At 51.6% G+C, this 27388-nt stretch overlaps 1 protein-coding gene across 1 annotated transcript; it reads right to left on the bottom strand.

Moving 5' to 3' along the window:
- LOC112270182 lies at positions 1–25837 on the bottom strand (the record flags this gene model as incomplete). Its single annotated transcript, XM_024458038.1, has 9 exons — positions 25651–25837; positions 25318–25455; positions 24902–25023; positions 24414–24530; positions 3418–3537; positions 2751–3321; positions 973–1889; positions 458–678; positions 1–46 (listed from the first exon to the last, which is right to left on the bottom strand). Coding segments are annotated over exons 1-9 (2439 nt in total), but the record flags the coding sequence as incomplete, so codon positions are not given.
- Between the last annotated feature and the right edge of the window lie 1551 nt (positions 25838–27388).

Genomic DNA, 27388 nt, shown 5'->3' with positions numbered 1-27388 from the left:
ACCATTCAAAATAAATACGTATCCGGATTGAGACTTAGAGTCATCCGGATCAGTGTCAAAACTAGCATCGACGTAACCCTTTACGACGAGCTGTTCGTCACCTCCATAAACGAGAAACATTTCTTTAGTCCTTTTTAGGTACTTAAGGATATTCTTAACTGCTGTCCAGTGTTCCACTCCTGGATCACTTTGGTACCTGCTAGTCAAACTAACAACATGACACACGTCTGGTCTAGTACACAGCATGGCATACATAATAGAGCCTATGGCTGAGGCATAGGGGATACTATTCATCTTTTCTCTATCTTCTGCCGAAGCTGGACACTGAGTCTTACTCAATATCTTACCTTGCAACATGGGCAAGAACCCTTTCTTTGCTTGATCCATTTTGAACCTTTTCAAAACTTTGTCAAGGTATGTACTTTGTGTAAGTCCTATCAGGCGTCTTGATCTATCTCTATAAATCTTGATGCCTAATATGTAAGCTGCTTCACCAAGGTCTTTCATTGAAAAACTTTTATTCAAATAGCCTTTAACACTTTTAAGAAGTTCTATATCATTCCCAATCAGCAATATGTCATCCACATACAGTATTAGAAATGCTACAGAGCTCCCACTCACTTTCTTGTAAATACAAGCTTCTCCGTGAGTTTGGACAAATCCAAACCCTTTGATCACCTTATCAAAACGGAGATTCCAACTCCGAGATGCTTGCTTCAGCCCATAAATGGAACGCTGAAGTTTGCATACCTTATTAGCATCCTTAGGATTGACAAAACCTTTGGGCTGAACCATGTATAACTCTTCCTCAATGTGACCATTAAGGAACGCGGTTTTGACATCCATCTGCCAGATTTCGTAATCGAAAAATGTAGCAATTGCTAACATAATCCGAACAGACTTTAGCATCGCTACGGGTGAGAAAGTCTCATCGTAGTCAACTCCTTGAATTTGTCGAAAACCTTTTGCGACAAGTCGAGCTTTATAGACGGTAACATTTCCATCAGCATCTGTTTTCTTCTTGAAAATCCATTTGTTCTCAACGGCCTTTCGGTCATTCGGTAAGTCTACCAAAGTCCATACTTGGTTTTCATACATGGATCCCATTTCGGATTTCATGGCTTCTAACCATTTTTCGGAGTCTGGGCTCATCATCGCTTCGTCATAATTCGCAGGTTCATCGTTGTCCAACAACATGACATTCATGACACGAACATTGTACCACTCAGGAGTATTACGTGTTCTCGTCGACCTGCGAAGTTCAGTAGTTGTCTCATTCAAAACTTTATGATCATTATCATTAGCTTTCTCTCTAGCTGATGCAGGATGCACGGGAACAGTTTCTGGTGCTGCGCTACACTCAAATTCGAGAGAAGGTTCAATAACCTCATCGAGCTCTACCTTCCTCCCACTCACTTCTTTCGAGAGAAACTCCTTCTCTAGAAAAGACCCGTTCTTAGCGACAAACACTTTTCCTTCGGATCTGTGATAGAAGGTGTACCCAATTGTTTCTTTAGGGTATCCTATGAAGACGCATTTTTCCGACTTGGGTTCGAGCTTATCAGGTTGTAGCCTTTTTACATAAGCTTCGCATCCCCAAACCTTAAGAAAGGACAGCTTAGGTTTCTTGCCAAACCATAATTCATACGGTGTCGTTTCAACGGATTTAGATGGTGCCCTATTTAAAGTGAATGCGGCTGTCTCTAATGCATAACCCCAAAACGACAGTGGCAAATCAGTAAGAGACATCATAGACCGTACCATATCCAATAAAGTACGATTACGACGTTCGGACACACCATTGCGTTGTGGTGTTCCAGGCGGCGTAAGTTGTGAAACAATTCCACATTGTCTTAAATGCGTGCCAAACTCGTAACTCAAATATTCACCTCCACGATCCGATCGTAGAAATTTAATTTTCTTGTTACGATGATTCTCCACTTCATTCTGAAATTCCTTGAATTTTTCAAATGTCTCAGACTTGTTTTTCATTAAGTAAATATACCCATATCTACTCAAGTCATCTGTGAAGGTTAGGAAGTAACGATATCCACCGCACGTTGTAACACTCATTGGTCCGCACACATCAGTATGTATGATCTCCAACAAGTCACTGGCCCGTTCCATTATGCCTGAAAACGGGGTTCTAGTCATCTTACCCATGAGGCATACTTCACATGTATCAAATGATTCAAAATCAAGTGATTCAAGTAGTCCATCAGAATGGAGTTTCTTCATGCGTTTTATACCAATATGACCTAGACGGCAGTGCCACAAATATGTTGAACTATCATTATCCACTTTGCACCTTTTGGCATTAACATTATGAATATGTGTGTCACTACTATCGAGACTTAATAGAAATAAACCATTCACAAGTGGTGCATGACCATAAAAGATATTACTCATATAAATCGAACAACCATTATTCTCTGATTTAAATGAATAACCGTCTTGCATTAAACAAGATCCTGATATAATGTTCATGCTCAACGCAGGCACCAAATAACAATTACTAAGGTTTAAAACTAATCCCGAAGATAAATGTAGAGGGAGCGTGTCGACGGCGATCACATCAACTTTTGATCCATTCCCGACGCGCATAGTCACCTCATCTCTTGCTAGTCTTCGTTTATTCTGTAGCTCCTGTTTCGAGTTACAAATGTGAGCAACTGAACCAGTATCAAATACCCAGGTGCTGCTACGAGTACTAGTAAGGTACACATCAATAACATGTATATCAAATATACCTTTGACGTTGCCAGTCTTCTTATCTGCCAAGTACTTGGGGCAGTTACGCTTCCAGTGGCCAGTCCCCTTGCAGTAGAAGCACTCAGTATCCGGCTTAGGTCCAGATTTGGGCTTCTTCGCGGGAGTGGCAACAGTTTTGCCACCCTTCTTGAAATTTCCCTTCTTACCCTTTGCCTTCTTGAAACTGGTGGTCTTATTGACCATCAACACTTGATGCTCCTTTTTGATTTCCACCTCCGCGGTTTTTAACATCGCGAGGAGCTGAGGAAGTGTCCTATCCATCCCTTGCATATTGTAGTTCACCACAAAACTCTTATAGCTAGGTGGTAGTGACTGAAGAACCCGGTCAATGCCTAATTCATTAGGAATCTCAATTCCCAGTTGTCTCAGGCGGTCGGCGTACCCAGACATTCTGAGCACGTGCTCGCTAACGGAGCTGTTCTCCTCCATCTTGCAGTTAAAGAACCTTTCGGAGGCATCATACCTCTCCGCACGGGCTTGGGTCTGAAATAAAGTATTCAGTTCCCCAATCATAGCATATGCCGAGTGGTGCTCAAAACGCTTTTGGAGCTCAGGTTCCATACCAAGCAAGAGGCCGCACCTAACTACATTGTGGTCCTCAGATTGAGTCAGCCAAACGTTCCTAACGTCAGCAGACTCAGTTGCTGCGGGTTCTGCACCAAGCGCTGCATCAAAAACATAAGCCTTTTTGGCAGCTTCGAGGATAATCCTCACATTCCGGAACCAGTCCGTAAAGTTACTTCCATTGGACTTCAGTTTATCTTTCTCTAGGAGAGTATTCATATTGAACGTAGTACGAGCCATTGATCTACAGCATATTTGCAAAGGCAATTAGACTAAGTTCATGATAATAAGTTCAAGCTAATCAAATTACTAATGAACTCCCACTAAAAACAATCCCTCGGGTTGTTTAGTGACACATGATCCAAATCCACTACACCAAGTCCGATCATCACGTGAGATGGAGTAGCTTCAATGGTAAACATCAGCATATTGATCACATCATTCATATGACTCATGTTTAACCTTTCGGTTCCTTGTGTTCCGAGGCCATGTCTGTACATGCTAGGCTCGTCAAGTTAACCAAAGTATTCCTGCATGTGTAAAACTGGCTTACACCCGTTGTATGCGAACGTATAGTTTATAACACCCGATCATCACGTGGTGCTTCAAAACGACGAACTTTTGCAACGGTGCATACTAAGGGAGAACACATTATTATCTTGATATTAACAATGAGGGATCATCTTATAATGCTACCGTCAACTAAGCAAAATAAGATGCATAAAAGGGATAAACATCACATGCATAAATAATGTGACATGATATGGCCTTCTCTTCGTGTGCCTTTGATCTCCATCTCCAAAGCACGGGCACGATCTCCATCATCACCACCATGGCGCCTAGGTCCTCGGGCGTCATGTATAGTTGCCTCCACCAACTATTGCTACTACGACTATTGCTACTACTAGCGATAAAGTAAAGCAATTACATGGCGATTAAATCATTGATACGAAGGTCATACAATAATTAATGAGACAACCATACGGCTCCTGCCGATTGCCAAACTCATCGACATGCAAGTCGTGAAATATTACAAAACATGATCATCTCATACATCAAATATATTATATCATATCTTGGCCATACCACATCACATGCCCCTGCAAAAACAAGTTAGACGCTTCTACTTTGTTGTTGCATGTTTTACGTGGCTTTAGGGGCTGCACTAAAAGAACCGTTCTTACTTACGCAAAAGCCACAACGGTGATATACAAATTGCTTATTAACCATATAGGCCTCCCATTGCAAATCAGATTTCAACTATAGTGGGAGAGACAGACACCCGCCAGCCGCCTTATGCAATACAAGTTGCATGTTAATTGCGGAACCGGTCTCTTGTGCGAAGACAAGTAAGGTTGGTCCGAGCCGCTTCATCCCACTATCCCGCAAAATCCGATAGTGCACAAAGGAGGTAGCAATATGAACATCAACGCCCACAACTAAATTGTGTTCTACTCGTACAAAACATCTACGCATAGATCTAGCTCTGATACCACTGTTAGGTTCATTGCATAGGAAACAAAAATTTCCTACGAGAAGTGCGGAAGAAAACCCAAGAATATATATACTAGATGTATGTAACGAGAGGGATCATGAACACCATACCCTCGTAGACCGCTAAGCGTTACGATCACGAGATCGTTGTTGGTGTAGTGGAACTTTCAATGAGATCAATCTCAGTGCCGAACGGACAACACCTCCTTGGTATCCACACGTTCAGCTTCACGTTGTCTCCTCCTTCCTCGATCCAGCAAGCGAGAGGGAGAGGTAGACGAGATCCCGGCAGCACGACGGCGTGGTGACTATGGTGAATATTCTCACAGGCAGGGCTACGCCGTGCGCGTGAGAAGAGGAGGAGAGGAGGGCTCAGGGGAGAGAGATCCAACTGAAAGCTTGGGGTGTCTCTCTCCCTTGCCCCCCCTTCTATTTATATAGGGGTAGAGGAGGCGTGGCCGGCCAGGACTATCCCGTGGCCAGGACTCTCCTCCTGGCCGCATGGGCCCTGTGGGCTAGCCCCTCGGCCCATTAAGGCCAGGGTGCTCCCTCACAGGCCCATTTAGCCCAGGGATAGGTGGGCCTCAAGGTGGAACCCTCCGGATCCCTCCGGAACCTTCTAGAAGCTTCCCGGTCAAAACCGGGAAATATTCCAAACTTTCCAGAACCCTGAAAACAACTTTCCATATATAAATCTTTATCTCCGGAACATTCCGGAGCTCCTCGTTGCGTCTAGGATCCCATCCAAGACTCCGAATCATAATTCGATATCATCATCATTTATCTCATCTAACCCAAGCAACATGAAACGTTAAGTGTGTGACCCTACGGGTTCGAGAACATGTGGACATGATCAAATATCAATAACCAATAGCGGGACCTGGATGTCCATAATAGTTCCCACATATTCCACGAAGATCTCATCGGTTGAACCACTATGTCGAGGATTCAATTAATCCAGTATCCAATTCTCTTTGTCTCGCGATATATTACTTGCCCGAGATTTGATCGTCGGTATCGCCATACCTAGTTTAATCTCGTTACCGGCAAGTTCTCTTTACTCGTTCCGTAATATAATACCCCCGCAACTAAACACATTAGTCGCATGCTTGCAAGCTCATTAGGATGTTATATTACCGAGAGGGCTCAGAGATATCTCTCCGTCACAAGGAGTGACAAATCCCAGTCTTGATCCATACAACCCAACAAGCACCTTCTGGGATACCTGAAAAACACCTTTATGATCACCCAGTTACGAGATGACGGTTGATGCCCACAAAGTATTCTTCCGGTACTAGGGAGTGGCATGATCTCATGGTCTAAAGAAATAATACTTGACATAATAAAACATAAGCAACTTAAACTTAAGTGACACGATCAAAAGTTATGTTTAGGTTTGGGTCTGTCCATCACATCATTCTCCTAATGATATGATCTCGTTATTAAATGACAACACATGTCTATGGTTAGGAAACCTTAACCATCTTTAATCAACGAGCTAATCTAGTAGAGGCGTATTAGGGACACGGTATTTGTTTATTTATCCACACATGTATTTGAGTTTCCAATCAATACAATTATAGCATGGGCAATAAACATTTATCAAGAACAATGAAATATGATAATAACAAATTTATTATTGCCTCTAGGGCATATTTCCAACAACAAGACCAAAGAGAACGGGAAGCTAACTATCTCATTTTGGGTCCTTGGTTTTTTCCCTTTAGTAACGCTGGCTTGCTGGGCTAAGCTCGGTCCCTGTGTTGCCGGAGCGTAGGAAGGACGCTTGCGGGGTGAGGACGCCCCCCACACGTGGCTCGCGGGTCCGTCCCGGAGGCGTGCGCGCTGGGGTAGTTAACCCGCAGGCGGAGTGACTAGCCACTGTTGTTTGGTCCTAGGTCAGCACCACAGGTCTATCCCGGGTCCCTAGTCCGGCCAAGCGCGTGGTTGGCGAGTCCCCGGGTACGCAAGGCTAGAACACGAGAAAGGCAGAGCCCCTCCCCGGCAGGCTAGTCTTAGACAAAGAAGCAAATAAAAGTGCCATTGGATATATTGAAACTTGAGCAAAACAAGTTGACAAATAACACTTGCGGTGATAAGGGAAAGCTAACATAAAAAGTTCTAAGGCGCCATGCGCCACTTGCAGGAAAATAAAAACAACAACAGGCAATCATGCGGGCGGTGCTCCCGAGCCGGCTGTGTCGGTGTTAGGTGCATCCACGGCATCGAGGGCTTCTCCGGCAACCTCCTAGGCAGCGGCTTTGTCTTCATCGACCTTGCCCTGCATCCGCGCCAACCTCTCTTCCACGACACCCTGCACCGCCTCTCGGTGGGTCTTGGCCTCTTCCTCGTCCGATCAGGTGCCGAAGACCGACTCGAACGGGAAGTCAGGGTGGGCGGAGTGGACCTGGGTGAGAATTTGCCTGGCGACCTGCTCGGCCGCAAGGTCGATTTGCCGGTCCCTGAAGGCCGTCACACAGTTCTGCAGGCCGCTCAGCCGACCGAGAAGTCTGCGAAGAACGAAGTGAAGCTCCCGATGTCTGCCCCATCAAAGGAAGCCACAGGGATGTCAAACCCTTGCAGCGCCTCTACCGCCGAGTCCGCCAGCTTCTTCAGCCTGGCCACCTCCCCTGTCCTGCGGGCCCGCCGCTCGGTGCACGCGCCGCGGGCCTCCTGGGCCTGCAACTTGTGCTCGCGGCACTCGGACTTCAGTCTGCTGATCTCGGATGCCTTCTTGGTGTTGTCGTCGTCGATCAGTCGGAGTTCCTGCCGCACCGTGTAGTGCTCGCCCGGAAGGGACGAGCCGACATCTTGGGCGGCCTTGAGCTGCCCCGCAGGCTCGCGCTCCCGGGAGCGGGCCTGGTCCTGCAGCTCCTTCTCCCGGTGCGCTGAGGCTTCGGCTGCCATTGCAGCTGCCGTCTCCAGCTCTCCGACCTCGCGGCGGAGGCGCTAGATCTCTAGGGAGTAGCCGGACAGTAAGTCCGTCTTCTCCTGAAGACACCCCTGGAACGAGTCCAGAGCCGCCTGGTGCTCTTCCTCGCTCTTGGCGTGATTGGCTTTCACCAGCTCGAGCTCGAGCTCCCGCTGGTGCTCCTGCTAGAGATCCCATAGCTGCTGGAGGACTTCCGCCTCCGGCACACCTTGCACAGCAGGTGTCGCCCCGACTTGCCACGCCTGCTGGAGCTCGTCCTGGAGCTCATCTCGGAACCGCTGCGCGTCATTGAAGAAATCGACAAACATCCGCTGCTGCTGGATGTTGTCAATCACTTGGTGTCCCTGCTGGAACACGCTGGGGTCGAAGGTAATCCGACCCCATGTCCGCCCTGCGAGCTCCCCTGCTCCCGGGCTGAAGGAGGCTCCGGCGGAGGAGGAGGACCCCACCGCGACCGTCTGTGATCCCAAGGGCGCGTCGAGATTTGACGGCGCGCCCCCGGCATGGCCGAGCCCCGCTGCTCCCTGCTCGTCCGAAGGGGCGAGGTGGGGGCTTCTCCAGGGCACTGCCGCCCGCTCCAGCTGGCGGAGGCTACTCCGTGTCACCCGCCTCAGACGGTGCCCCCTGCATGGTGTCACCTGTGGCAGCAGTCACGGCCTCGGCGGGCGCCATGATCGATTTCTTAAGAGCCCCGACGGAGGCAATCTCCGCCGGAGCATCGTCGTCAACCTCACCGGTGAGGTCGATTACCCGCACCTCTGTGGGTGCGGGCGCAGCCGGAGCTTCCCCGGCAAACTGCACAAAGAGCGCCTGCGTCAAGTATGGGAGACATCGCAGATGAATAAAGGAAGGGTGGGAGCTCGCACGTACCTGCCGCCGGGCCGGGGCCCTGCGAGCTCGAATCGGGGACCCTCAGGTCCCCAGCGGCCGCCGCCGCCGTCACAGCAGCCCCATCAGCGGCGTCTCCGTCGCCGCCGCCCGATGCCGGGTGGGGCTTCTTGGTTGGGGCTGCCGGTGATGTGCTGGTCTGCCCCCTCTTCCTCGCCAAACTGAAAAGCACAAGAACAAATTAGTCAGGCACACGAAATGTTTGTGAAATCAAAGGCGTTTTGGACAACATTGAACTCACCCCGCCGGTTTGAGCTTGAGCACCCTGTCCGCCAGGATGCTCCTCACCGGAGGGCCGCTTCACGTGGGGGGAGCTGTCGGAGCCGTCGGGGTGGTCGGGGTGGCTGTTGCAGCCGCATCGCTGCCGCCGGAGGCCCCAGCCCCCACGTCACCGTGAGGCTCCTGAGGCTGCGGGCTGGCCTCCCGCCTGCCTGCCCGCTCTGCCGCGGACCGCCTCACCAGGGGGATGTTGTCCTCCTCTGGCGCGACCTCGTCGGCTGCCGGGGGAGCGTCGTCGTCGTCGCTGAGGTCTCCTCCGATGCCCAACGAGGAGTCGTCGGAGTTCGAGCCCTCTGCCTGGGCGGAGGCCTGGCCTCGGCCCTCTTCCCCGAGTCGGCAGCCGGCTCCTTGCCCCTCTGGGGCCTGGGCTGCGGGGGGGAGGGTCGCGCCGAGGGGTCCTCCACGATCCCCCACTCGTCGCAGAGTGGAAGATAGTGGGCTCTCGGGTTCGGGATCCCGGCGTGGAGCGGGTGCGCTCCAAGTGAGGGCAGCCGGTGATGCCCTTCAACCAGAACTGCACTTCCTTCGGGAGGAGGTCCGTGCACTGCAGCCGGGTCCGGTCACTGGCCCCGGTGTACACCCACGCCGGATGTGAGCGCCGCTACAGGGGATCCCCGCGCCTCCCGATGAAGTGACGCGCCGCATCCGTGTTCGTGAGCGCAGCCTCACGAAGCGCCTTGATCTTCGCACAGATTGGGGCCAGCTCCTCATCCTTATGGTCGCGGAGCGTCCAATCTTCAGAGCCCTTCGGAGGCCCGAGGGGCTCCTCGTGGAACTCCTGGAGCTCGTCGGTGTGCACCCATTACCAGTCGCCGCGCCACTCGTGCTCGATCTTTTTCTTCCCCACCTCGATGAACTCCGACTTGATCCTGTCGCAGAATCGGAACACTACCCTAGAAAACAGGGGAGCTTTCTTCTCCACCCTCGGGTAGTAGTAGTGGCGTAATAGCGCCACCGACGGCATCACCCCCACGAGCGCTTCACAGAGGTGTTGGAAGACAGCCAGTGTGAAGAAGGACGTGGGGTGAAGCGGCGCCATGATGAGCCCGTATGTCTCCATGATGGCTGAAAGGAAGTAGGAGTGCGGCGGCACGAACCCGGCAAGGATGAACCTCCCGAAGATCCAGAAGTACTGCCCGTCGCGTTCCGCACCAACGGGGAGAATTCGCATCGGCCCGTACTCGTTGTGCTTGGTGGCCAGCGCCAAGACCAGCTTGTCGACCCCCTCGCCGTTGTACCCAGGGGGGGGGGGAAGAAGGCGAACTTAGCCCGCATTTCCTCATCCTTCCGGGCCCTATCCGACAGCTCCTTCTTGCCGGCCTTTTCGCGCTTTTCCCCTTTGCTGGTGCTCTCCTTGGGACAGTTTCGGCCCTTGGAAGACATCGGCGAAGGTGGAGAGGTGTTTTGGTCGAAGTTGGGGCGCGGGGAACTTGCGAGGAGGCGATGGCAGGAGCGAGGGACAATGGGGAGTGCCCGTCGCCGGCCTTGGGTATTTATCGGGGCTGGCGGACTACAACGGACACCCCCACGATCGGCAATAAAGAGACCTAAAGAACCGGAGATTAAGAGGGGGGGGGGGGTGCGCGACATGGCCTTAACCCTGTGGTGATTAAGGAGGATAAGGCATGAAATCGTGGGCCCGACCGTTTCGCTCGGAGGAGGGGAACTATAAATGCGGCCCGCGAGGCCGGGTGCCAGGGGGTTCCCCCTTGGGACCCACACGTCAGGTAGGCGTAGCCCGGCAACCGACCGAGGATAACACTTGCTGGAAGCTTCAAGGTTGCCGGACCACGCCCGGGGGCTACTGTCGTACCAGTGGCCCAAGGGGTCCCACTGATACGGGACGCGTGGGTCGCCAGTGACGAAGCCCCGTCAGGAAGACCTCCCGGGAAGCGATGAGTCCGGGAAGCCTGCCTCGAGGAGACGACCCTTAGTGAAGGTGAAGCTGAGGACCGAGTGCAAAAAGCCCCCAGGAACCCCGGCCCCGGGAGGCTGAAGGAACGCCTCCCGGGAATTGGCATATGTGCTAGCCGGGAAGGGGCACCCCAGCAACCCACACTCAGGCATGCAGGCGGGGCCCGCAAGAACAGTGAAGACAGGACTAGACGGCGGGCGCAGTGCATTTAATGCACCGGCAGGAGTCTTATCAACAGGCCTAGTCTTGCTTAGCAAGGCTAGAGCGACTACCCTACGAACCTTTTTTTCTACCGTGTACAGTGGACCGGGCGCTGCATGGCGTCCAGCATGGATGAGCAAAGTTGTATTCCATGTGGCCGTGACACGCGTCTAAAAAACGTGTCACGCTGCATGCATAGGCACCTGTGGTATCCCCTTGTCTATAAAAGAAACACCGACGCCACCGGTCAAAGGGTTTGACCTCAGTTTAGTTAGGTTCCGACCAGTTGAGCATTCACCCAAGTAGCCAAGCCCTTAGAAGGACAAGTAGAAAAGGTCGGGAACTCTCCGGCAACCTGTAACTATGATACTAAGGAATACAATCCCAAAACAGGACGTAGGGTATTACACCTCCGGGTGGTCCGAACTTGAGTAAACTCTCGTGTCAACACTTCGTATCTATAGTCATGCCGGCGATCGTCAGAACGATCACCTCACCCTCCACCGAACCAAAAAGGGGGTGCCGGAGACCATGCTCCGACATTGTCTTTGGCACAAACATCACAGACCCACTAGGAATACAAACAAGAGCTCTCACTGGACACTGTGGTATTTGTTCATCCTCGTTGGAAATGCCCTGAGTAACAAGGAAAAAATGATACTATGCGACCCAGACCAAAGGCTGGAGCTACCTACCATTCATTTGATGATCCCGACAGAGCGAATTATGTTGCATCTCGCTCCTTCTCCATGCTGTCTTAGATCTGACGCACTCCAAAAGGGTCCACGACTTGGGTCTTTTGAAGACAGGGTCGTATCGGATATTTTTTACGCTAACTAACGACAATAACTTGGGCGTTTCAAGAAAATCCCGTAAATACGTGAACAACTTGATCAACACTTCAGTTGGGTATTCGGTGAGTATCAGTAAGATTAGTAGGAATCAGAATACTGCTAGCCATATCTTGGCAAACCTGGGCCGAGTTTGGCTTAGAAATGCTCGTTGGGTCGGATATGAGCCTGATGAAATCACTGATGCTGTAAACCTTGATTGTAACCCTTTTTTTGTTAATGAAATTTCCATTCACAAAAAGAGGGTATTCAGTGATTCATATACTAAGGGTAACATCTACTTTAATACACTACTACTTAGATTGTTATTAATAGACAAAAATAGAACTAATCAACTTTGGCAGGGAGGGTAGTTATACCATCATATTGAATACAATTTATATGTAGAATAAGAGGCTTACATGCCTAAGAGCGTACATGTCCTTAGTGGAAGAAGCCTTGCACATGCTTGAAAAGGAGGACCCGATTCTACGTACATATAAGCCATGGAGTCCTACCCGATCATACATGCCGGAATCTTAATCGGGAAGGAAGAAACAACCCCCATAACACCCCTACACATATAAAAGGGAGGCCAAGCCTCACAAAAAATGACCAAGATCTACGAACAAGTTAGAGTACTTACCACCAGAGCCCAAAAGTCGATTATAGTGCAAAAACCCTAAACCGTCTAGTTGCTTCCCAACTCGTTGGATGCTCCTACTTGTAAATGCAAATGTACTCTGTGAACCCGATAATTTTTTTTAATAGAAATATAGGGGTTTCCCCCCGGCCCCCATTTTATTAACGAGACCAACAATCGTCCGAGATCAAACATTCAGTGAAATCATCCGGCCACACAGTGCCAAGAAACATAAAACGAAAACAGATGACAGCAGAATAGCCGCCCACAGAGGGGGGAGACAATTCCTGTCGAGCCCATCAGGCGGAGACTTGGTCTGCATTGAGGAACCAAGATGTAGTCGACAGCTGATGGCATAGTTCCTCCACAGTCCAGCTCTCTCCACGCGGTGCTAGCGCCAAGCAATCCAAAGCAACTCGCTCTGCCTGCGCTCCAAAGCGCGAATGAACTGCCCCAATTCCAGCGAGCACTTCTCTCTGCAGAGAATCTTCCATTTCCTGCACAGTGCAATCGCCACGTTCCATAGCTCCTGAGCGTTTTTCCACTATTTTCCCTGAAAGCAAATGGCATTGCGATAAGTCCAAATAGTCCACAGGATAGCAGCAGAAACAACATTATGAGCAGCATGACGCGTATTACTAATCCACCACCTCCCAACAGATTCAAAATCAGAAATTAAGTTTCAGATAAGCTTGGAAACAACACAGTCAAAGAATAAGTGGGAGAACGATTCTTGCTCCCCAATGAAGACACATGTGGGGTCATCCACTGTCGCACCCGTGGCACCCGGGGTACCACCGTTGCATGACGCGTGGGTCGCCTCACCTGCTCCCCACAAGGATAGCGCCCCGGGAAGCACCATACAAGCTGCCCGGCAAGCCACCAGCCCGGCAGGGCTAGCCAGGCTGCGGGGGTTGCCCTAGAAGGCAACAAGAGAATCCCCGTCTGGGCGCTCCCCGGGAAAGTCACTTGCCGGGGAGGATGTTCCCGGGCACGGGTGCTTGCTACAAGGACGGTACCAAACGGACAGAGCATCGACGCCAAGTGGCCGCCCGGCGGGCTCCCTGTGCGCAGGGCTTGTCAGGGCAAGGAGTGAAGCACAAGCAAGTATTTAATGCTCCGACAGAAAGGGGATTCCCCATCTAATCAGCCCACAGCGACTGGCCCGCTGTGAATTCTAGGCACGTAGCACCCTAGCTGCAGGGCTACTCACCATGCATGCAAGCCAGCGCAGCGAGGGCAAGCTGCCCGAGTTCTTTGCTCGCCATTTGTCACCCATGCACCAAGGCACCTGTGGTATCCTCTTGAGTATAAAAAGAGGACCATTGCCAACGGTCAAAGGGTTCAGTTCGGTTCCTTACTAGTTTTAGCCAGAAGTAGCAAGTAGCCCTTTGGCAGAAAAGGAGAGAACGTCTGGGAACTCCCCCGACAACCTGTAAACCCTTGTTCGCTGGCTAATAAGAACACAGAAGCAGGACGTAGGGTTTTACACCTCACGGTGGCCCGAACCTGGGTAAAACGATCGTGTGCATCTTCATGCTTGACATTGGCCTCGCCGGCGATGGCCAGAGCGATCCCCAACGCCCTTTGCCGAACCTAAAGGGGGTGCCACTCACCTCGGGTGTCTAAGCCCCGGGCTACGACATCTGGCGCGCCAGGTAGGGGGCGCGTGTGGATAGCTCGCAGGAGACCACCGGCGCCGTCGTTTGCAGCTACATCGGCATCATCTTCTTCGCCGACAGGACCAGCCATCATGCCTCCTAAGCGGGCTGGTGACTCTCGGGTCGATCCGCGTGGTGCCCCAGCGGCGCACACGCGGTCACACGACGCGCCACCCGCGTCGCAGGGTCAGGAGAACTCTGAGCCATCTCGGGTGCAGCAGTCGCAGCTGCCACCCCACGCCTCCTCGACCGTCGGTGGACAATTGGCTGAGGGGGCCGGTGGCTCCCAGCGCCGGAGCCAGTTGCGCGAGCGGCCATGACGCCGCCCGTGCCGGCTAGCGAGTTCCCTCGCGGGCCGAAGACGCGCAGCGGCAGCTGCGCCACGAACACACCGCGTCGCGATCGACGTCGTCGGGATCGCACCCTACCCACCCGGGTGCACCGGGGGACAGGGCGGAGGGCAGCCGGATGGAAAATCGGCTGCGTCCAGCCCAAATCCCGGCAGAAGCCATCATCGCCACACGGGTCATGGTGCGCTACGAGCCACAGCAAGGCACGCCGGCACATGAGGCGTGGGTGCGGAGCTGGCCGCGCTCCTCACGTTCACCGTCCACCGACTGCAAGGCGAGGGCGCCCCGGCCGGTTCGGGCCGGGGGCAGAACCCGGGACGTGGAGACGCGCCCCGCGTCTCGGGGCAGGGAGAAAACCCACCCCCGCAGGGAGGGCCGGGAGGTGAGGATCCCTTGGGGTCCTCGGATTCGTCACCTACCGTCACGCGGGGTGACGCACGGGGCGTCCTGAACGCCCGCCAGCAGGAATACCTCCGCCAGCGCCTGGAGCACCGGCACCGGCGTGAGGCAGAGTGCCAGCATCCAGAGGAGCAGGAGGATGCTCCCATGGGCGCCGAGGACAGCTGCATCGCGTTCACCCGCGAGCTGCACCGGGTAACATGGCCTGCAAGTTCCGAGCGCCAGCGCTTGGGACGTACGATGGGACCGTGAACCCGAAGGATTTCCTCCTGACCTACACGTTGGGGATGCATGCCATCGGCGCCGACGACAAGGTCAGGGCCAACTAGTTCCCGATGGTCCTCAAAGGATCGGCGAGAACTTGGTTGCTCAACCTGCCTGCCAGGTCCATAGCCTCATGGGCTGACCTGCGCGAGCAGTTTGTGAGTGCGTTCCAGGGCGGCTACAAGCGCCCAGGAACCATGGCGGAGCTGCACACCGTGGTGTAGAAGCCGGGAGAGACGTTGCAGAGTTTCGTCAACCGCTTCTCCAGTCTCTCCTACTCCCTTCCAGAGGCGGAGGCTACCGCCATCATCAACACCTTTGCCATCAACGTCCGCGACCCCAAGATGCAGGAGAAGCTTAGCACGTACCGGATCCAGACGACGCAGGAGCTCTACGCCTTGGCGCACAAGTGTGCCATGGCCGAGGAAGGGCGCCTGGCGCCCGAACTTGCAGCTAAGGCTGCCGCGAGCCCCGCTGAGGGCTCGCAGAAGAAGTGTTCCCTGAAGCGCAATGGGAAGCAAGTCCTCGCCGCGGAGTCGGGGGCTGCCTCGAGGCCTGCGAAAAAGGCCTCGCCGACAGGGAGCGGCCTCCCCGGGGACGAGACAAGGCTCGCGCTGAGGAGCAGCGTGAGTCCGACTACAGCGAGGGCGACGAGCTCGGCTTTCAGGAGCCTCGCGGCGTCGCCTACATCCATGGGCGACGGCCCCGCAGCGAAGAAGGCCCGCGCTACCCCGCAGGAGTTTGCCGGGGGAGGCGCGGGCTCGAGCCCACGCCTGGCAAGGGCTAGAAGCTCAAGAAGGAGGCCGCCAAGGTGAAGAAGCTGCCTCTCCAAGCCGGCAATGAGGAGCGCACCGTCACCATCGGTGCAAACCTCAATGCCAAATAAGAAAGCGCCCTCATCACTTTCCTCTGGGAGAACGCCGATGTGTTCACTTGGGAACCGTCGGACCTTCTCGGAGTCCCTAGGGAGGTGATCGAGCATCGACTCGCGGTGCGTCCAGACGCCCGCCCCGTCAAGCAGAAGATCCGCCGGCAAGCACAGGAGCGCAAATATTTCATCAAGCAAGAAGTGGACAAACTTAAAGCTGCGGGGGCTAACAGGAAAGTACTATACCCCACTTGGTTAGCTAACCCTGTAGTAGTACCCAAGGGGGAGAATAAACTTCGCATGTGTGTAGATTTTACTGATCTTAACCGTGCGTGTCCTAAAGATCCTTTCCCTGTACCTCGCATTGATCAAATAATAGATTCCACTGCCGGTTGTGATTTGCTGTGTTTTTTGGATGCTTTTTCTGGCTACCATCAAATTAAGATGGCAGTCGAAGACGAAGAAAAAAACGGCGTTCATCACCCCGGTTGGCTGCTACTGCTACACGTGCATGCCTTTCGGGTTGAAGAACGCGGGCTCAACATTCCAGCATGCTTTACGCGAGTGTTTGGGATCCAAGCTAGGCCGAAATGTTGAGGCCTACATGGATGATATCGTCATCAAATCGAAGTGCGGGGACTCGCTGATTGATGACCTGTGGGAAACGTTCGATAACCTCCGCAGGATCAAGCTCAAGTTGAACCCTGAGAAATGCACCTTTGGTGTAGACTCCAGGCAGCTTCTGGGCTTCTTGGTTTCACACAGGGGGATTCAAGCCAACCCAAAGAAGATAGAAGTTATCGAGAAAATGGAGGCTCCCCGCAGGGTGAAGGACGTGCAACGCCTCAACGGCTGCGTAGCCGCGTTGGGGCGCTTCATCTCGAGGTTGGGCGAATGCGCCCTGCCTTTCTTCAAGGTAATGAAGAGGAAGGGCCCAATTGACTGGACCCCCGAGGTTGAGGCGGCGTTTCAGGATCTCAAGCAGTACCTGAAGTCGCCGCCAATCCTCGTCGCCCTAGGGCCGGGCGAGCTGCTGCTACTCTACTTAGCAGCGACTGACCAAGTGGTCAGCTCAGTGCTAGTTACCGAGAGAGAAGAGGACCTCTCGGGGGCTGAGCTTGCGGGGCAGGGGGCTGAGCTAGCCCTGGCAACTGCCTCGGACCCGGGAACAGCCGTCGAGCCGGCGGCGTCAACACCGCGCAAGCGGCTCGTGCAGCACCCGGTGTACTTCCTCAGCACGGTGTTGCGTGACGCCCGCGCGCAGTACCCGCAAGTGCAGAATCTCTTGCTGGGGATTCTGCTTGCATCACGCAAGCTGCGCCACTACTTCCAGGCGCACCGTGTCACGGTAGTATCAGGGTTTTGCCTTGAGTGGGCCCTCACCAACCGTGAAGCCACCAGAAGGGTGGCCGAGTGGAGAATGAAGTTGACGGAGTTCGATCTACACTTCATCAACACCAAGAGTATCAAGAGTGCTGCTCTGGCTGATTTCGTTGTAGAATGGACCTCGACGGGCATAGAAGAAGAAGAGCCGGAGACCAGCCTGCCCGGCAAGCTGGACGAAGGCCACTGGATCATGTACTTCGACGGCGCGTTCAGCCTGCAGGGGGCTGGCACCGGAGTCGTCATCGAGTCACCTACAGGAGACCAGCTGAAGTTCGCCATCCAGCTCGACTTCCCCAACTCCACCAACAACACAGCTGAGTACGAAGGGTTGCTCGCCGGGTTGCGGGTGGCGATCGCCCTTGATATCATGCACCTGGTTATTCGCGGGGATTCCCAACTCGTGATCAACCGGACTACGACTGCCCGCAGATGGCAGCGTACGTGGATGAAGTCCGCAAGCTAGAACGCAAGTTCAAAGGTTTGCGATTCGAGCACGTCAAGCGCAAGGATAACTTCGCGGCAGACGAGCTGTCCAAGTGGGCAGCAGAGCGCCGGAAGGTTCCGGCGGGGGTGTTCTGGCACAGGCAGACTGCGCCTTCGGTCGCTCCCAAGCCGGCTGCCGAGGAAGCCCCCCCGGCACCCGAAGGAAACCCCGCAACAACGGATGTCCATGCCGCTGATGTGATGGCATGCGTAAGTAGGGAAACCCCACCTTGGGCAGCAGACATCACCCGCTACCTGAAAGGGGAAGCCCTCCCGGAAGATGATGTTGCCGCGGAGCGTGTAGCTCGGCAAGCCAAGATGTACGCTCTGATAGACGGGGATCTCTACCGGAGGCGTGCAAACAGAGTGAAGCTCCTCTGCATGCCCCAAGACGAAGGGCGTGCACTTCTGGAAGACATACACCGAGGCACATGCTCGCACCATGTGGCCTCCCGGGCTTTAGCCGGCAAGGCCTTCAGACATGGCTTCTACTGGCCTACAGCGCTAGACGATGCTGAGCAGCTAGTCAAGACATGCGAGGCGTGCCAGTCCCACGCGAAGAAGAGTAACCAGCTGGCGCAGACCCTACAAGTCATTCCATTCTCCTGGCCGTTCGCGGTCTGGGGGCTTGACATCATCGGCAAACTGCCGAGAGCGGTTGGTGGCTACTAGTATTTGCTGGTGGCCATCGACAAGTTCTCCAAGTGGGTGGAAGTGAAACCAGTGCGGAAGGTGACCGCTCAAGCGGCCATCAAATTCTTCAAGGGCATCGTGTGCCAGTTCGGCCTGCCCAATGGCATCATCACCGACAACGGCACGCAATTCACGAGCGTCGTGTTCCAAGCCTACTGCAAGGGCATGGGCACCAAGATCCACTTCCCCTCTGTCGCTCACCCGAGGAGCAACGGACAGGCGGAGCGAGCCAACGCAGAGGTGCTGCGGGGGCTCAAGACGAGAACCTTTGACAAGCTCAAAGGCCACGGGAAGCACTGGGTCAAAGAACTCCAGCCCATGCTGAGGTCAATCTGGACCACACCTAGCCGGGCAACGGGCGAAACTCCTTTCGCCCTTGTCTACGGGACAGAAGCAGTGCTGGCCCTCGAGCTCAAGCATGGATCACCTCGAGTACGCGCGTACGGCAAGCATAGCCAACACGAGCACAGAGTTGACGATCCTAACTTCATCGAAGAGCTTCGATGCCGGGCTGCTGTCAGAGTTGCGCGCTATCAGCAGGGGCTCCGCCGTTATCATGACAGGCGGGTCCGTCCCCGGGAGCTCGAGGTCGGAGATCTTGTCCTGCGCCAGATACAAGCTGGCTCCGAAATGGGAGGGCCCTTTCTGGGTAGTGCAGGTGACTAGGCCGGGGGCTGTCCGGCTGGAAACCGAAGAAGGCTTGCCGGTGCAAAACAGTTGGAACCTTGAGCACTTCCGCAAGTTCTACCCATGAAGCGGCGGAGCCCGACCCACAGGTGATGCTCCGGCAGCATGCCTCTCGAACTAGTGTAGCCGGGAAACCTCCAATTGTAATCCGCTAGTTTTTATGAATAAAGATAAATAGTTTCTTCTGAATTTCAAATTGTCTCATTATTTGCATGTTCTTCATTCTATCTCCTGCTCTAAGTGCACAGAAGTCTCTTTCCATCCTTGGCTGTGACCAGGGGGCTGCTGGAGTCTCGAAAACTAAAATCCCGTTGCCGGATCACTCCGGCACGGGGTCGTGCCGTTGCTGGGTTGCTGGAGCCTCGAAAACTAAAATCCTGTTGCCGGATCACTCCGGCACGGGGTCGTGCCGTTGCTGGGTTCCCCGCAACGTGGACCACGCAGTGTAAGTGTCTTGGGATGGGAAGAATGCTCACACCCAAGTTTGGTATCGATCCTTCTGTGCACGGGGGCTGGGAGGCAGGAGGCTGTGTGTCTCTATCTATGCTGCGTCTTTTTTTGTGCGTTTCGTAAATTTTTTGCAGCATCTCGGGCGTGGTAAGAATCTGACATGCAGGATAAGGATGGGATCGGGCACACTGTGACACTCGGGGAGTGCTCACGGGCTGTGTCATTTAGCGGGTAGCCAGTGGTGCATGGCGACCGCTTCAAGGTTCTTACCGCAGGAGGGTGTCGCCACTTGTGCCGCGGTAACTCGGTGCGCATAGTGGCAGGATTCTTCACCATGCCTATAAAAGGGCGTGGTGGCCATGGAGCAACGCAGAGCGAAGCTAAGAAGATGGCTGCGAAGGCGAGGGAGGCTGCGGAGACACGGTGGTGGTGCATGCCATCAGTGCTCAGCGCTGATGGGTGCACGGCCACCGTGCCCTTGCCGCGTCTCTCAACCAGGCGGTTCCGAGGCGAGGGTTGCCGCAGAGACACGATGGTGGTGCATGCCATCCGTGCTCAGCGCCGATGGGTGCACTGCCATCGTGCCGTTGCCGCACCCCTCCAGCAGGCGTTCCAAGTACAGAACCGATACGTTCGACAAGAAACGGACAGCTAAGTACATGATCCTAGCCGCCTAGCTTTCTGATACTTAACGATTGGCTCGTTGGTGTGGTTCGAGTCTTGCGTGTGGCTGGGGTGTTAGAAGGACACTTGCGGGGGGAGTGCGCTCCCCTGCGGCTTGCGGGTCCGTCCCGTGGGCGCATGCTTGGGAGTAGCTATCCCGCAAGCGGAGTGGCTCGCCGCTGCTACTTGACCCTAGGTTGGCACTGCGGGTCCGTCCCAGGTCCCTGTCTGGCCAAGTGGGTAGGGCGCGAGTCCCCAGCAGCACAAGGCATAACACACGAAGGCCAGAAGATCCACCCCGCGAGAGATGTCGTAGCCTGGGGCTTAGACACCGGGGGTGAGTGGCACCCCCTTTTAGGTTCGGCAGAGGGCGTCGGGGATCGCTCCGGCGATCGCCGGCAAGGCCAATGTCCATTGTGAAGATGCACACGATCGTTTTACCCAGGTTCGGGCCACCCTGAGGTGTAAATCCCTACGTCCTGCTTCTGTGTTCTTATTAGCCAGTGAACAAGGGTTTACAGGTTGCCGGGGGAGTTCCCGGGCGTTCTCTCCTTTTCTGCCAAAGGGCTATTTGCTTTTTCTGGCTAAAACTAGTAAGGAACCGAAATGAACCCTTTGACCGTTGGCAATGGTCCTCTTTTTATACTCAAGGGGATACCACAGGTGCCTTGGTGCATGGGTGACAAATGGCGAGCAAAGAACTCGGGCAACTTGCCCTCGCTGCGCTGGCTTGCATGCATGGTGAGTAGCCCTGCAGCTAGGGCGCTACATGCCTAGAATTCACAGCGGGCCAGTCGCTATGGGCTGACTAGACGGGGAATCCCCTTTCTGTCGGAGCATTAAATGCTTGCTTGTGCTTCACTCCTTTCCCTGACGAGCTCTGCGCACAGGGAGCCCGCCGGGCAGCCACGTGGCATCGGTGCTCTGTCCGTTTGGTACTGTCCTTGTAGCAAGCGCCGGTGCCCGGGAACACCCTCCCCGGCAAGTGACCTTCCCGGGGAGCGCCCAGACGGGGATTCTCTTGTTGCCTTCCAGGGCAACCCCCGCAGCCTGGCTAGCCCTGTCGGCCTGGTGGCTTGCCGGGCAGCTTGTGTGGTGCTGCCCGGGGCGTTATCCTTGAGGGGAGCGGGTGAGGCGACCCACGCGTCATGGAACGGTGGTACCCTGGGTGTCACTGGTGCGACATCCACATGCCGGCACTTCGCCAAATTATCCCTTATGAGAAGCTTATTATAGGTAAGAAGCCACAGAAAAACATGAATCTTGGGAGGAACAGTAATGTTCCACATCATTGGGGTATATGCTCTCTGAATGCCCCCATTATTCACAAATGCATAGAAAGATTCAACAGTATAGCCCAAATTGATGAAACATCCAAATGGGAGCATTAGGTTCAGAATTAAGATGAACAATGTGAAATATATCTTATAATTCAAACCATCTATCTATCAGAGCAAAATCAACCGAACGTCTGAACGAAAGCTTAAGCTGGGAACCATCCCACACTTCAGCAATGTTGCATTTGTGTTCATTAACTATAGTGTATAAATCCCAAAACTGGGTAGCTAAACAACAATGTCCAAACCAAACATCCTCCCAAAATTTGATTTTAGTACCATTACCAACCTTCCAACAATATCCAGATTTTGCTGCAGTAGCAGCCCATGCCACTCTCTTCCAGAAGGGGGAGGCATGATCACCAAAGGACCATAATATGTTTGGATTTGAAACATTGTATTTGGAGTCAACAATCAGTTTCCAAATTTTATTATCAGATAAGTGATATCTTTTAATCCAAGAAGCAAGCAAACAGAGATAAAAATCTCTTTGGTCATAAATGCCCAAACCACCAAATTCTTTTTTCTTACTAATCAAGCCCCAATCAGCCAAATGGTACTTATGTTGATCCCCTAGGTTCCCCAAGAAGAAGTGGCTCATCTGTCAGGTCATAGCATTAATAGCCCACTTAGGGAATTTAATGAAAGACATAAGGTATGTAGGTATGCTGGAAATGCAAGTTTTAAGTAAAACCAGTTTTCCACCATAAGATAGAATCTTTCCCCTCCAACCCGAGATTCTCTTAATCACTTTATCAATGACAGATTGTAGATCTTCCTTCTTAAGCTTGCTGTGATGCAAGGGAATGCCCAGGTATTTAAAAGGAAAAGAGCCTAGCTTACAACAGAAAACCTGAGCATAAACACTGGCCTGATCCAGATCCATATTAAGGGTCAAAAGGTCACTCTTGTGGTAGTTAATCCTCATATCAGACAGCTTTTCAAAGCAGGTTAGAAGTCATTTAAGATGTCTGGCAATAGCTAGATCCTTTTTGAGGAAAATATGGTGTCGTCAGCATATTGTAAGCTAATAACACCACCTGGGAGCACCTTAGGGAGCAGTCCCTGGATAAGCCCAGCACTAGCAGCTTTATCAAGCATTTTTGTGAAGACATCAGCAACTAAATTGAACAAAATAGGGGAAAGGGGGTCCCCTTGTTTAAGGCCTTTTCCAGCTACAATGTATGGGCCAAGAGTGTTACTAATGCGCACACTAAAGGAGCCATTCACAAGAATGTTCCGAATCCAAATTCTCCAAGTTGGACCAAAACCTCTAGATTTAAGCATTTCCTCAAGGAAATCCCAGCTAATTCGATCATAGGCTTTCTCATAGTCAAGTTTTAGGACCAAGCCTGGGGAGCCAGACCTGTGGACCTCATGAAGTATTTCATGAGCAAAAAAAACACTTTCCAAAATAAACCTGCCCTTGATGAAGGCAGTTTGGTTAGTGGAGATAATCCTGTGACAAACCGGGGAGATACGATTCGTCATAGCTTTGGTAATGATTTTGAGACTACAGTTACTAAGACTGATAGGTCGAAACCTTTTCATTTCCTTGGCATTAGGTTCTTTGGGAATCACAGTAAGGATATAGAAATTTAGTCTAGAGACGTCAAGATTGCAATTCTGTAAGTCAGCAACTAAGGCCATGAAGTCATCTTTGATGAGATACCAAAATTTTTGGTAAAACAAGAAGGGAAAACCATCTGGTCCTGGGGCGCCGGTGGCATAAGAGCCAAACACCACAGCCCGGATCTCTTCTTCAGAAAAAGGTCGCTCAAGCAAGCAATTTTCCTCAGGGGAAACCAGGTCACCAGGATCCCAAAACTGGTCTCCAAGAGAAATATCAAGCCTGGGCTCAAACCCAAAGAGAGATTTGTAGAAGTCGGAGGCCATAGCTAGCATGCCATGGATATCAGAAACAGGACCATTAGGGCCATCTAAAACAGCCAAATATGTTTTTCTTCTTCTCTGGTTAGCAAGAGCGTGGAAATACGCAGTGTTTCTATCTCCCTCCGAAATGAATTTGTCTCTAGAACGTTGCCACATTTTAGTTTCTTCGGTCTGCCAAATAATGTCAAGTTCAACCAAATTTCTTTAAGCCTCAAGGCTTCTTGCTCAGAGAGCGAGTTATGTTCAGAAAAGATATCTAGAATGTCAAACTCCTCAAGGAGCAATTTCTTCTTCTTTTTCAGAGCAGCTTCCACATTACTATTCCACCCCTTTAGTTTTCTTCGAAGGAGTCGTAACTTAAATTGCCAGACTTCGATTGGGATGGAGAACGGACAAGGAGAGCACCAAATTTGTTCCACAAAGGCCACAAAGCCTTCTTGGGAGAGCCACCATTTTTCAAAACGAAAAAGTTTCTCACCGCCAAAGGATAAAGCACCAGTATTAATAAGGAGAGGAGCATGATCACTACACACCCTAGGGAGGGCTTTAACCAAGGAAAGGGGGAAATGAGCATCCCAGGAGGTTGTGACTAAAATCCTATCCAAGGCAGCCATAATGACAACTTGTTGATTATTGGACCAGGTATAACTTCTGTTAGAGATCCTAAGATCCATCAAAGCCCACCTATTGATCCAATCATTAAAAAGAAAAGACCATTGGGGATTAAAATTTCCATTGTTTTTATCAAGCCCAGATCTAACCAGGTTGAAATCCCCACCCACCAAAGTAGGAAGGGACTCAGCAGCCAGAACATCATGGAGTTCAGCAATGAACTCCAATTTGAATTCGCTATAAGCAGAACCATAAACAATGATGAGCTGCCAAATAAAATGGTCAATTTTATTCTTAATCACAGCAATGGTACAATATTTTTTGGTTTTAAAACCTAGGACCTCAAACTTATCCATTTTAAAGCCCATCAAAATGCCACCAGCAGAACCTGTGGCAGGGAGATAATGCCAAGAAAATAACTGAGAGCCAGCAAGTAAATTCAAAATGGAATCAGAGAAATCTTCTTTTTTAGTTTCTTGCAAACCCACAAAGTCAACTTGGTGGGCAGCAATAGTTTCAGCAACACATAAAGATTTACCAGGTTTGTTCAATCCCGTGACAATCCAAATTAAATCAATCATAAAACATTTAGCAAGGAGGGAGAACCACAGCCACAAGGCTTTTTACTAGACTTAACCTCAGTCCAGCCATGTTGATCCTCAATCTGTACCACAGATTGAGAAGGGATAGTAATATCCACATCCAACATTTCAGGAACAGAACTATTGATGCAAGCAGGTAAAGAGATTTCAGGGTTATCTTGTGCAAAGTTTAAGCAGGATTTTAATTCATCTAGAACCGGATCCTGAATGATGTTATTTTGAGTAACAGGGTTATCCCCCACATTAATATCAACATTCTAAGCTACAGAGCTCAAGTAATCAATGGATAAAACAGCAAACAAATTACCTTTAAAGGTAGGAGGAATTTCCAGATTCTTCTTCATTAGTAACTGAGTTGCTTTTTCAAGAACATTTTGTTGAGAAGCGATTCTGGAGCTGCGCCTCTGGGCAAGCACAGGACCCTATTTCCTTTTTCTTCCAGGGAAATCACCTTGGACCACTTGATTACCAACAGCCTCTTTAGCATTATCCAGATCAGGAAACAAGCAGCGAGACACCTCCTCAAATTGCAGGGCAAAGACAACCTGAGAAGGCAAGCATTCCAGCCCATCCTCACCAAGCTCAGTATCTTCATCATAGTCAGAGCCAGGAGCATCCAGAGTTTGCAACACAGAAGAGCAATAAGCACTATTGATAGAAGCCTCAGGAACCAATCCAGAGGAGGGCTCAGGGAGCTATGAAAGGCAGATCAATTTGAATAGCAGAAGTGCTCCCCAGGCAACATTGAGTACAAGGAGTCACAATAGGCTGAGAGGAGACCCACCCTTGTCATCAGCAGAATTGGAAGTGGTGGAGGGGGCAGGGGCAGGGGCATGGACATTCAAGAAGTCATCTCCTACATCATCCATATCATCATCTATCTCAAGCCCATCAAGATCTTCATATTGGTCAATGCCAGATTGTTTGAAGCCTTCCACTTTATAGCTAAGCAGATATAGTTTGCTCTTCATCTCAATCAGCCTCTCAAAAGGAATCTTGGTGGGAGAGGAATCTTGGTGGGATCTCTGCAAGCAATCTTGATTCTCACTTTTTCATAGAAGCTCTTGAATACCAGACCAATCCACATCCACAATGAGACCCAGACCAGAGCAGATTTGAGCAAACACCTTCCAGGAGCACCATTTAGGGGGGATGCCAGAGATTCGCACCCAAGCTTCTGTTAGTTCACCAAATGCATCCACTAAGCCTTCCCATGCAGTAATCTTTACAAAAACACCCCCTTCCTCAAGTGCAAAAGCAGGTAAGTCAATTAGTTCCAGAACATTCTTCCAGGGAGGGAATCTGACTACAAACCAAGCAAGAGCTATTACCCGTTCTCCGGAGGCCTAAACTTGGGTAAACCTATCTCGCGATATCACTAATACCTTGAGCATATCCTCGAGACCAAGAAATCACTCACGTGAATTGCACTTTTGTGAGGCACGCATATTTTATCCCTCGACAGCTGGCGTCAATCATCGTTGGGACCTTATAGTATCATTTTGGAGTCCACCGACGACTTCAGTATGATAAATACTAATGAGTTATTCATTGTAGAAAAATGAAGCAACCTACATGCATGTTTGATCGTACACCGAGTATGCCAAATGGGTGCAACCGAATTATGACAAGTCAGGATCTGATCGGAACACGAGTTGGTCTGATTTGATGGTTAGAATATTGGCTAATATAGTTTTTTGTGGTTTTCTCATGAAGACCAAGACGTTGCCTCCATCAAGTATCCACATGGTGTCTACTACCCATACATGGCCAACAACGACTTACATCACCAATATATATATGTTGGTAAAAAATCTGAGATCTACTCTGCCGCTGTCCCTTAGGCCACTCCCAATGCTTGTCGCTTAGCACGTCATCTTAGGCATTTTGCTGACATTGCACCCTCTTAATCATGAAACTTTCTCTTATGCTAGCGAACATCTCTTCACGCAAACCAACACAAAATCATTAACTCTTTCTCACTGTCGGAGCACGAAACTCCGGCACCGGGGATGCTGGGCACCCCCTTTTTGGTTCGGTGGAGGGCGAGGCAATTGCTCCGGCGATCACCGACGTGACGAAAGACACTAAGTGTCGATGCATGAGTTTACCCAGGTTCGGGCCACCCGAAGGTGTAACACCCTACGTCCTGCTTGGAGTTGTATTCACGAGAATGTGTGTGTGTTTACAGGTTGCCCCGGGGAGTTCCCGGGGGAGCTACTTGTTCTCCTAAGAGATTTTGCTGTGAACAGGAGCAATACTTCTTGCTACTACTAACTGGGGGTCGAACTGGAACCCTTTGACCGGTGGCATTGGTCCTCCTTTTATAGTCAAGGGGATACCACAGGTGCCAATTCATGCAGCGTGACATGTTTCCTATACGCGTGTCACCGCCACAAAATTCATACTACTGTTGATCCACGCTGGGCGCCATTGCAGTATCCAGGCCACTGTACATGGTAGATAAAAATGGATTATAGGGTAGATGCTCTAGCTTTGCTAAGCAAGACTAGCCCTACTGA

Source organism: Brachypodium distachyon, chromosome 1 (assembly GCF_000005505.3).
Source record: "Brachypodium distachyon strain Bd21 chromosome 1, Brachypodium_distachyon_v3.0, whole genome shotgun sequence".
NCBI classification, from domain to species: domain Eukaryota; kingdom Viridiplantae; phylum Streptophyta; class Magnoliopsida; order Poales; family Poaceae; genus Brachypodium; species Brachypodium distachyon.
This window is presented reverse-complemented; position numbering and strand designations above follow the sequence as displayed.